The sequence below is a fragment of the Erpetoichthys calabaricus genome, chromosome 4 (genome assembly GCF_900747795.2).
Source record: "Erpetoichthys calabaricus chromosome 4, fErpCal1.3, whole genome shotgun sequence".
NCBI classification, from domain to species: domain Eukaryota; kingdom Metazoa; phylum Chordata; class Cladistia; order Polypteriformes; family Polypteridae; genus Erpetoichthys; species Erpetoichthys calabaricus.
Window position 1 is genome coordinate 188,439,658 of NC_041397.2, and position 12,695 is coordinate 188,452,352.

The following is a 12,695-nucleotide window of genomic DNA, read 5'->3' on the forward strand; positions in this document are numbered from 1 at the left end:
GAGGGTCGAGGGCGTGTTGGACCTGTGGCCTCAGGTGGATTCAAGTTTTGATGTGTATTGTATTGTACATTTGGAATTATGGTTACAAAGTTTAATTCAATTAGTTTCTTTATTTACATGGCACCATCTTGATGATCACATGGCTATAATCATCGCACAAATGATGTAATGGAGATGGAACTATAAATACAATGGCGATCACAGTATGCATTAATCATCTCTGGATAAACCTGTTCTCAAACTCCTCAGTGTCAGTTAGCTTATTTTTCAAATAGGCCCTGGTGGTAAGAATTGTGTTTTACTTTCAAATTCACTTTGCCCCTGACTTTTAAATTTCATTTTGTTCTTTAGTTTCCTGCTTGTCTGGTTTTGCCTGATCTTATGGTTTTGACCCTTTTTCTACATCCTTGTCTACATCTTCGTTTTTGTTATCATCTTTTGGTATTTTAACGTGCTCACGATAATCCTCGTGCACTCCACTGTGTTCTCAACAGTTACTAATAGTCAAATGCAAGTCCTGTTAGCATCAGTTAACTAAATGTTTACTAAAAAGCATCCTCAATGGCACAGAAAACATACAATATCTGTCCCCAGTTAGAAGAATGTAAATATATTAAAATAAATGGTCTGGAGCAGTCTGTGAGAATGATTTCTTTCTCTTACCTAATTTTGCCTCCCCCTTTATACTTATATACGAGCCACACTACCTGTTGAAGATAGGTAATAGAATAATTTAAAAATATTTGCGGTCTCTCGCTCTAGCTGTACTTTCAGCACCTTTCCTCTGTATTTACGTGTGTGAACCTCTCTTCATCGATGCTCCCTCTCTTGAGTGTGTTCCTGTAAAGCCTGCCTTTCAGACTCTGTCCTTATTTTTGAGACGCCCTTCTCTCCTCCTGTCCACTTTTATACTTCCTGTCTTTGAAGATGACTCTCTCTCTCTTTGCATGCCTCCTATACCATATTTCGTTCTCATGTGTCTAACACTCGCACTAACTCGTTTGATCATGTCACCAAAGCCAAACTGACCAATCAGATGGCTCACAGGGACTGGCCACATACAGACCTTAGTGTTTTATTCTACAGTAGAAATTAAGTGGCTAAGATGGCCTTATGTCTTAGTTTGGATGGAAGATGACCATGTGGCCATCCAAAGAAGCGTTGGATAAACAGGTTAAGAGAAGACATGCAGTACATCAAAATCACCCTGAGGATGCCTTTGATCGGGTCAACTGGAGAAAGGCGAGTAAACATATGGACCCTGCACCTACAAGGGGCAAATGTTAGGACAAAGAGGAAAAAAGGAGAGGAGTACATAGCTAGAATGGGCGTTGCTCACTTTCAGACATTGACTTGGAACTTCCAGTGATGTTTGTGGGCATGTCCTGTGTGAGCTCTTCCAGTGCCTTATGGGAAATAAGAGAATAGGCATTGAGGCATCAAGAATCCTAATCCCTTTTACAGTAATTTTCCCTATTCTCCTAGGACACTCCTTTTCCCTCCTAGGACCTGCTCAAAACCATGTGTGCAAAGCTTGTATAGACTTACCAAAAAGGTTCAAAGCTATAATTTCTACCAAAGGGTCTTCTACAAAGTACTGAAATAAGGGACTGTATACTTACTGTATATATATATATATATATATATATATATATATATATATATATATATATATGAGAGATTTCAGTTTTGGTTTTAAATAAATTTGCAGCATCTTTCATAAACCATTGTTTATTTATCATTATGTGTTATTGAAAGTAGATTGACAAGCAAAAATAGCATATTTATCAATTTAAAATGAATTTTATAACTCAATTAAGTGTGCAGAAAGTGAAGGGGCCTGAATACTTTGTGAATCTGCAATAGATTGGATTTGAGGTTCACCTTATACATTGTGAAATTCACTGTACTGCAAGAACATAATGAGAATCTAATTGTGTGGACAAAAACTTTCCACCTAGAAAAATAAAATGTCTTTTCTATATTTTAGGGAAGGTAGCCATCAAGAAAGAAAACCTTCAGAGCAAACCTGGACAAGACACATGGTTTCCACTCCAGCATGTGGATGCAGACTCTGAAGTACAGGTGAGAATTATTGTACTAGAACATTGAAACATCTGAATGAAACAGGGGTCTCTTATTTAATTTAGGTTTTATACGTTGTACAAGTTTATTTCTGCCTCTAATATATAAAGCTCAATGTCTGTGTGTTTGTTCTTTATACAATTCCACACCCTTGGTCTGGTTTCAACAAAATTTTGCATACGTATTCCACTTTGTCAGGAAGAGATAATAATCCACTTTGGAACCTAACATTTTGACCCTAGGGGTACTTTTGCAGTGGTGGGGGGTGTTCCTTTTTACTACAGTGAGTGCCTTTTTCCAGATTTTGAGCCCTGAAATTAATTAATTCAATTTGTCTTTGGGAGGGAATGTTTTAAGAAACACCATTTATAGAAGTTAGATAGTTCTGCTTTAAAATGACTTACCTGGGCAACACCGGGTGCTGCTGCTAGTATCAAACAGTATTTGGCTATATGTGTGAATAAAAGCAAAAATAAGCCATTTTGTTATAATACTATATACTCTCTATTTCCTGAATGTTTTTGGAAGATACAGTATATGCATTGTAAACAAGTCACTTTCATAATGTGTGTGCCTACAAACATGCTCTGTGTTTTCCAAGTGTACAGTCAAGAATTCCAGTCAAAATATTAAAACTGAACTCATTTAATAAAATCAGTGCCATTACATCTTGACTTTTTAAAAATAGTTTCATTATAGCCTTATAAATTTTGCATCACCTCATTCATTTTCTGACTGACTCACTCTTTGCCTAGATTTAATGATAGATACAGTACATCTTTCCATGAAATTTGTGCACAAGCTCTTTGTTTCAAATTCATGTATGTTTTTTATAGGTTGTTTCCCTAATATTTCCAGTCAAGTAAGCATAAGAACAGTCACAGATTTCAAATGGTTAAATCTTGGCACGATAACATACACTGGAGTATTGTATAGTGCTTACCACCCAGCCAACTAAAAGTACAATAATGGTGTCCTTATTTTTATCATATTCTCAGTGTTCCAAATTGTGGAAGTGCCACAACCTTTTCAGACTGGATGTTGACTGAAAGCATAACTAGAGACTCTATTTAGGTTTGCTATCCATAAATATTTTATTTTATTCTTATATATTAGTCTCAGAGCATTGACACAAAAGTATGATAGTAATGCATTAAAATATCTGGTAACATATATTGTGCATAGGGTGCTGCTTGAACATTTGCAGACCTCTGTTGTACATCTTTTTAAGTTAAATCCTTTATTTTATTTTTTATTAAATTTAGAAATTATTTTTATTAAAGAATAGTTTAAATCCAAACATGTTCTCCATTGTTTACAGAAACTATTGCATGCAATCTCTAAGGTGATTAGGAATAAACGGCAGTTGTACAAAAAGTTAAGTTTTTTCTTGTAAGAGAGGGAAGTACAGGTAGAGGTGTGGAAACTCCCATGTGATTTGTAAGAGGTGGTCCTCATTGCTGCTGTCTGCTCTGTTTCTAGCCAATAAGCAATCTGACTGTCTATAGCTACTTCTGTGGAAAAATAATGGCCTTTGGAAAACTCAGGATGTTCTGTATATTCTGCCACTAGCCTACACTCTGAATTAATGCTGCATTCACAGTCGGTGTACAAACCCAAAAAATGAAGTAGTCTGCTTAAAGAAAGAGTTAATGTCAAAGCAAAAATAGCCATTTATGCGAGGGTGTGTCAAAAAAGTTTCTGCACTCCTGCTGAAGGATTTATTTTAGTCAACTTTCAGAAAAGACAAATACATAATTTTTCGACATAATCTCCCTGATTTTCAATACACTTTGTCCATCTGTCAACTAGCTTTCGTATCCCTTTATTAAAAATGTCTTAGGCTGAACTGTAAGCCACAAATGCACACACTGTCTTTACCTCAGACGTGAATCTTCATCCTCATAGGGCTTCTTTCAGGGGAACCAAACAGGTGATAACCCAATGGGGCAAGATCAAGACTATAGGGAGGAAGCTGTAACACCTCAAAATGAAGTTCTTCCAGAGTGTCAATAGTGTTGGCAGCGGTGTGCAGATGTGCATTGTCATGCAAGAACACAATGCCCTTGGATAACAGTCCTTTGCATTTTGTCCAAAGTTTAGGCTTTAGTTCTTCAGTGAGCATCTCACTGTCTTCTTCTTTCGGCTGCTCCCGTTAGGGGTTGCCACAGCGGATCATCTTCTTCCATATCTTTCTGTCCTCTGCATCTTGCTCTGTTACATCCATCACCTGCATGTCCTCTCTCACCACATCCATAAACCTTTGCTTAGGCCTTCCTCTTTTCCTCTTCCCTGGCAGCTCTATCCTTAGCATCCTTCTCCCAATATAACCAGCATCTCTCCTCTGCACATGTCCAAACCAACACAATCTCGCCTCTCTGACTTTGTCTCCCAACTGTCCAACTTGAGCTGACCCTCTAATGTACTCATTTCTAATCCTATCCATCCTCGTCACACCCATGCAAATCTTAGCATCTTTAACTCTGCTACCTCCAGCTCTGTCTTCTGCTTTCTGGTCAGTGCCACTGATTCCAACTCATATAACATAGCTGGTTTCACTACCATCCTGTAGACCTTCCCTTTCACTCTTGCTGATACCCATCTGACACAAATCACTCCTGACACTCTTCTCCACCCATTCCACCCTGCCTACACTCTCTTTTTCACCTCTCTTCCACAATCCCCATTACTCTGTACTGTTGATCCCAAGTACAGTCGACCCTTGATATACGACCGGCCTGACATGCGAACAACTTGAACCAAAATTTTTGTTTTGATTTACGACCAACATCTTGCGTTACGACCTGAATGTGGTCACGTGTATCCACTTGCGTGATTGTAAACAAACAGCCGTTCGTAAGCGTCAGTCGGAGCCCAGATACATGTGTTTGTGGACGTAATTTCGGTCAGTGCAGTGATTTATATAATTTTTTTCGATAATTGCTAAGGAAGGAAGAGAAGGTAACGAAGGTAAAGAAAGCGATCACAATCGAAACGAAGAAGGAAATTGTGCGGAAATATGAGAGTGGTGTTCGTGTGACCGATCTCGCTAATATGTACAGCATGTTTGAAATCCACCATCTCAACAATTTTAGAAAGAAAAAATTTGTATAAGGAGGCTCCTTCCAAACAATAACCACCTTCCATTTCATTCTCCTCCTCCTCCCTTCCTGCAGCTCAAAGATGTCAAATTAAATGGTGAGTACAGTATGAAATTGTTGTTTCTGGTAGGCTAGGCACTTTTTATAACTTTTTGGTTAGTACATTAGAAAAATTATTGGTGTTTTGGTAAATTATGCACATTATACAACCCTTTTTTATTATGAAAAGGTTAAGTAAGTGTTGCTGTGGGAGGTTCGGAACGCATTATAGGTATTTCCATTATTTCTTATGGGAAAAATAGTCTTGACTTACAACCAACTTGAGTTACAACCAGCCCTTGCGAACGAATTGAGTTCGTAAGTCAAGGGTCCACTGTATTTAAACTCATCCACCTTCGCCAACTCTACTCCCTGCATCCTCACCATTCCACTGACCTCCCTCTCATTTACACACATGTATTCTGTCTTGTTCCTACTGACCTTCATTCCTCTCCTCTCTAGAGCATATCTCCATCTCTCCAGGGTCTCCTCAACCTGCTCCCTACTTTCGCTACAGATCACAATGTCATCAGCAAACATCATAGTCCACGGGGATTCCTGTCTAATCTTGTCTGTCAAACTGTCCATCACCATTGCAAATAAGAAAGGGCTCAGAGCTGATCCCTGATGTAATCCCACCTCCAACTTGAATGCATCCGTCACTCCTACTGCAGACCACACCACTGTCACACTTCCCTCATACATATCCTGTACAACTCTTACGTACTTCTCTGCCACTCCTGACTTCCTCATACAATACGACAGCTCCTCTCGAGGCACCCTGTCATATGCTTTCTCCAGGTCCACAAAGACGCAATGTAACTCCTTCTGGCCTTCTCTAAACTTCTCCATCAACATCCTCAGAGCAAACATTGCATTTGTGGTGCTCATTCTTGGCATGAAACCATACTGCTGCTCACTAATCATCACCTCACTTCTTAACCTAGCTTCCACTACTCTTTCCCATAACTTCATGCTGTGGCTCATCAATTTTATTCCCCTGTAGTTACTGTAGTCCTGCACATCTCCCTTATTCTTAAATATCGGCACCCGTACAATTCTTCTCCACTCCTCTCACTTTCCAAGATTCCATTAAACAATCTGGTTAAAAACTCCACTGCCATCTCTCCTAAACACCTCCATGCTTCCATAGGTATGTCATCTGGACCAACGACCTTTCTATTTTTCATCCTCTTCATAGGTGTCCTTACTTCCTCCTTGATAATCCGTTGCACTTCTTGATTCACTATCTCCACATCATCCAGCCTCTTCTCTCTCTCTTTCTCTTCATTCATCAGCCTCTCAAAGTACTCTTTCCATCTGCTCAACACACTCTCCTCGCTTTTGAGTGCTTTTCCATCTTTAACCTTTATCACCCTAACCTCCTGCACATCTTTCCCAGCTCGGTCCCTCTGTCTAGCCAATCGGTAAAGGTCCTTTTCTCCCTCCTTAGTGTCCAACCTCTCTTACAACTCATCATACGCCTTTTCTTTAGCCTTCGCCACCTCTCTCTTCACCTTGCGCGTTATCTCCTTGTACTCTTGTCTACTTTCTGCATCTCTCTGACTATCCCACTTCTTCTTTGCCATCCTCTTCCTCTGTATACTCTCCTGTATTTTCTCATTCCACCACCAGGTTTCTTTTTCCTTCTTCCTCTTTCCAGATGTCACGCCAAGCACCCTTCTTGCTGTCACCCTTACTATATCTGCTGTAGTTTCCCAATTGTCTGGTAATTCTTCACTACCACCCAGTGCCTGTCTCACCTTCTCAACCTTGCAGTCTTCCTTTTTCAACTTCCACAATTTGATCCTTGGCTCTGCCCTCACTCTCTTCTTCTTCTTGATCTCCAACACCATCCTACAGACCACCATCCTATGCTGCTTAACTACACTTTCCCCTGCCACCACTTTGCAGTCTTCAATCTCCTTCAGATCAGCTCTTCTGCATAGGATGTAATCTACCTATGTGCATCATCCTCCACTCTTGTACGTAACCCTATGTTCCTCCCTCTTCTTAAAATACGTATTCACCACAGCCATGTCCAGCCTTTTGGCAAAATCCACTATCCTCTGACCTTCTTCATTCCTCTCCTTGACACCATACCTACCCATCACCTTCTCATCTCCACTGTTCCCTTCACCAACATGCCCATTGAAATCCGCTCCAATCACCACTTTCTGTCCCTTGGGTACACTGTTCATCACTTCATCCAACTCACTCCAAAAATCTTCTTTCTCACCCATTGCACGCCTAACTTGCGGTGCATATGCACTAACAACATTCATCATCTCACTGTAATGAGCACTATTGATTGTTGAACCTTTTTCCTGATAATGTTCCAATATTGGCCCTTGAGAATCCCAGAAAACTGTAAGTATCAATTTTCCAGCTAATGGTTGACTTTTGAACTTTTTCTTGGTCTGCGATTGAGGATTTTTCCATTCCATACTCTGCTGTTTTACTATCAGGCTCGTAGTGATGAATCCATGTCTCGTCACCAGTAATGATTCTTTTTAAGAATCTTTCACCTTCCTTAGAGTATCTGTCCAAATTTCATTTGCAGATATCCAAATGTTTCTGTTTGTGCTCTTCTGTAAGTTGTTTCGGTACCAATCTCACACAAACTTTTTGAAACCCAGCTCTGGCTTGAATTAATGCATAGGCAGAGCCGTGGCTGATTTGTAAATGATTTGCCACATCATCTACTGTCACTTGTCTATTCAACAGACTCATGCTCAATGGTGTCATCAGTTGTGGATGTGGACGGCAGTCTGGTGCCTTCTTCATGGCTGACACTTGCGTGACCTTCCTCAAACTTCTCTGTCCATTCATACACACTTCTTTGCGACAAAACACTTTCTCTATACTGTGCACAAAGTCTTCAATAAATATCGGCACCAGGCACACCCTTAGAGCACAAAAAATGAATCACTGCATGTTGCTCTTCTTTCGTGCAAATCACAAATGGGGCAGCCATTGTTTCTTGCACCGCAGTTAATCTGATGTAACACCCTCATACCTGCACAGCAGTGACTGGGGAGACAGGGACCTTGTACAGAAAGTGCTGATAAGACAGTGCTGCCAACAGAAGTTTTAATATAACTGGAGTGTGGATAATTTTTGATTCACCCATGTATAATGGTGGTAATAAAAAACCCGTAACCATTATCCCGCACCAGAACCAGAGTCCTTCCAATCGCTCCCCATTTTTGCACAATCTGAAAAAGTACAAAATGTTTCAATAATACTGCCAGTTGTTTCCCTCATAAGCTTAGGGGTTACACCCAATAAATCTGATTCATTAAATGAAAGGCCCTTCAAATTGATGAAAGTATAATTTTGATCTACAAATGGAGAGATTTCAATAACCTTGATCTCAGGTCCAGAGCATTAGAATGTAATGAATGTGCAGGGAGACTACATCTGAGCTTGACTGAACACCAATCTAAATTGGAAGTCATGTTCCTACAGGTTGTTCGCGTAAAGCGGAAAACACTGCAGAGTCAGAACATGAAAACTGAAATATGGCTTTGATTCCTGTAACCCTGGATCATCATCTTGTTAGAGTCAACGTGATACAAATATGAATAGCAAATTAGAAAAGGCGGGGTGTGTATGTTTGTGTGCTTTTATTAAACATAAACAGATGTCACAATGCGATCCAAATATCCCAGAATCGTTGTAATTAATGTCCAAACCATTCCTTTCACCCAGTGAATTTGCATTCATTATTCTTGCTGTAATACTGGGCACATTCTGTATTTACCCTCAGGCCAGTGCACATGGAGCACAGCAGCTGCCGGCTGATCAGGCCACAGAAGTAGGAAAGAGGCACTCAGACATTTGCAGTTCTTATCAGGAGCGAGTTTTAGCACACTAACCTGAAAAAAATGTATTTCTGAAAAGTATTGGGTGTTGTGAATTTGACATTTTGAGGTAGGTTTGCCTCTAAATGTGTTTTTTTTTTTGCAATTTTGTTTTATTTTTGACCTTGTTAATAATTTTTATAATTTTTTAATGTCATTGCAAAACTATTTTGCTTACTGTTTTTCCTACGATTGTTGCCATCTTCTCGTGCTTTTCTAAAGCTGTGACCATATTGTCATTAGCACACCACATGATCGATACAATGTTAGAGTGCTATCTATTGCATCATAGCTTTGGATCGAAGACAGTTCAGAATGAACCTTTGCAATCTTAGTTCAGGTAGAGGAAGGGCATAAGGCAAGAAATGTAGATCTTTGACAGTGATTTTTAGATAACAGTTCGGTTTACATAGAGTGGTATAATTTTCTCTTTTTTAGTGTTTGTCCCCAGCCTGGCTACTCTCTTGCTTCTCCCATTAAAATTATTCTTCATTTCCTTGTTCCTTTTTCTACCTTTTTTTCCAGCTGTTCCACTTTACAACAATTACAGTTATTAGAGGCTCGGGCTAAGAAAAAAAAAAGAAGTTTCTATGCCATTCCTGTAACATAATAAGTATTAGGCTTTGTCCCATGTGCAAATGAGGAAACTGTGAACATGCAATGGTACAATTATTAACTACCTATAAAAAGAAACTGAAAAGTGGTCCAACCAGTCAAGAAAACAGCCTGAAGGCCATTGAAGGATTAATAGTAAATGTGAAGCAGTAATTTAATCAGTAATCAAGTTCTTACATAATGTTTCTCTGTTTTAAGGTAAATGATTTAGAAAATTTGCCAATGCTTTTTCAGTAGAAAATTTTCAAATTTCAAAAATGTGTACAAAGTGCACGTGATATCCTAACAAAAACTGTTTGCTGAAGAACATTGTCAGCAATACTGCAAGTTGCATCATGTGGACAGAGAGACAGACAGACAGACATGATGATGAAAGTACTTAAAAAGTAGTGGCTGTGATGTATTTGTCTCTGCCAGACAAGATGAACATGCTCTAGTGCAGATCTTCAAAACCGTAGAAATTCTGATAGATCTTTATAAGGACCCCACTTTGGTGTCATCAGCAGTACTGTGAGTGTGTTTCAAGTTTCTGGTAACTACTGTTTGCCGCATCTTCAGTGTGATGAGTGCTTTGCTGTCACTGAAGTAAATTAGCAGCACTGGCTATCCTTGGTACACTGGCTGCAAAAACATTTATGTCCCTGATCATTCTGAGACACAGAAAAAAACAATTCCAGAGGTTAAAGATTTAGAAAAAAAGTAGCTGCCAGTTGTTTACAAGATGTCCTCACTTTTTTTTTGCGTCTCTTTCCCAGTTCTGTCCAGCCAACACCCCTCCCACAATGCATGATTAAAGCAAGAATTCAATAAAAACAAATCTGATCAAGGGAGTGATGTCTTCAAATCAAATTCTTCCAATAATTTCTGTCAATCTCCATGTCAATGAAATTTCTCAGTAGGACTATAGAGTTTCTTGACAACTTTGACAGCTGTATGGCACCTAGCTTAGAGTATGCAAGTGTCCTCGCACCAACCTGGAGCTGCTCCAGCAGAAGAGACTAACTGCTCATACTGAAAGCAACAACAAAAAAACAATTCATTGAGCTCATAATAGAGAATAGATTTGTGACGATAACACAAAAAAGGCCTTCTAGGGTGTGATGCGTCACTGTTTATGCTCACCTGGAGCAGAGTTAAATGGATAGGAGTTCTTCAGACCTCTAAAGTACTGTCAAAATGTTTTGTTTGATACTGGGATTTTGTAAAGAGGTACACCAAGGGAATGCAGATTTGATTGATGTACAGTAAATTCCTGTTCATATACAGTATTAAGATGCTTATTACTTTTTGTACATCCCTCAAAATTCTAGTCCCTTTTTTTCTTTGTATTGCGTGACTTGTAGACAAACAATTTTGGTTAACTCATTCTTTTGTGTTCCAATTCTAAATCTGACAAGGCTGGGTACAAGATGAAATTTTCTTTTGTCTTGGCATTATTTCCATTTAAAAAGTTAAACTGGTTTCTAAAATATAATGCACATTTACATCAGAATAAAATGCACCTAGTTTTTGGTGGTCATCTTGTGCCTTTGGCTGCATAAGTACATATAACTGGTGACCTACGCACTCTCCTCTTCTGTTGTGTTCTCTACCTAGGACTCAAAAGAATTAGTCCGGTCTCTAACAGGTCGAGCCATCTTTCCTTAAATCTCATGTAGGATTGTATTCCTTTATGGTGTGTCGTGCTTTTCATATGTCAACTCATCATTTCAATAAACCATTTATTTAGCCTCTGATGATTAGGATCAGCACCTTCAGTCCACTTTTATTAATTCAGGAAGTATCAACTGTAACAAAGCTTTTTTTGCAAAGTAATGGAGTGCAGTAATGCAAAGGGTGATGTAAACTATTTCACTGACTATGTGTTAAAAAATCATAATGGGGGACTACTCATTTAATTAGACCTTTTGAATTTGGCTGAATTGTACTTTAGTTAATACTGAAAGTCTTTTTTATTGATATGGTTTTCTGCTCTGTTTGGCAGGGTAAGGTACACTTGGAGCTTCGATTAAGTGAAGTTATTACAGACAACGGTAACATATGCCATAAACTTGCAGCACGGTGAGTAAGAGCCTTTGCCTCAAACTTTCCATCACAGCGCTGGCTCCATGCTTGAGAGCCAGAGCCACAGCCACCAAATACTTGTGACTGATGCAATGAAGTGACAGCCTTTTTACCTTGCCAGGAATAAATAATGACTCTGACTAATCAAAATAAAGATCTGAGGAGTACATGAAGTACACTAGAAATTCAAGCAGTTTTTAACATTCATTTAGTGGTTCTGTAAAAAAAAAAAGTGAAGAAAAAAGATGTACTTGTGTTTTTTTTATGAAATTATGTGTGTATGTGAAATTCTTGGCTATTTGCAGATAACCCAAGGAAAAACATTTTTCACTAAAGGATGACCGTCATGGCCCAGAGGCCCACAAAAATCTAACCTCATTGTGAAAGTTTACTTAATTGTGATAAGAAACCAGAGAAAACTGCAGTGATATTTTGCATATAATAGTTTGGAAAGGGTAGCCTTAGTGCCTGTCAATGGCAGTTGCAAAATTACACAGATGGTAGCACATTTAACTACAAATCATAGCATTGTCGTTCAAGTCCTGCCTGTACTGTATGTTTATCTTAATCTTATTTATGTTTCATGTAAAAGTAAATATCATGTCAAGTTGGGGAACATGTACTAGTACAATGCATTGCCGCACCCACCACATGACAAACAGCTCGGGATTCCGGTTGGCAACCCCCCAGGCAGACACGTGGTCCAGTCCCACCCTCCAGAAATGACCCCTATGTGCCGCAGCCAGGTGTTACGTGGGTCACCCTTTGGCCTGGTCCAGCCATTCGGGTCTCCAACAATGAAGATCCTGTAAGCTGGATCACCCTTGGGGAATTGTGCCACATGGCCATTCTGCCGTAACTGACGCTCCCTCACAATGCAGGTAATGTGTCTCATTCGGGACTCCATGAGCAACCGCTCATTCGA

At 39.3% G+C, this 12,695-nt stretch overlaps 1 protein-coding gene across 3 annotated transcripts in view; it reads left to right on the forward strand.

The window, feature by feature from the left end:
- Positions 1–12,695, forward strand: part of rasa3 (RAS p21 protein activator 3) — a 310,651-nt gene that overhangs the window by 155,567 nt on the left and 142,389 nt on the right. For all 3 annotated transcript variants that reach the window (XM_028800053.2, XM_028800054.2, XM_051926869.1), the window contains exons 4-5: positions 1,991–2,085; positions 11,691–11,767. In XM_028800053.2, the coding sequence (XP_028655886.1) occupies positions 1,991–2,085; positions 11,691–11,767 (172 nt within the window). The remainder of the gene's footprint in view (positions 1–1,990; positions 2,086–11,690; positions 11,768–12,695) is intronic.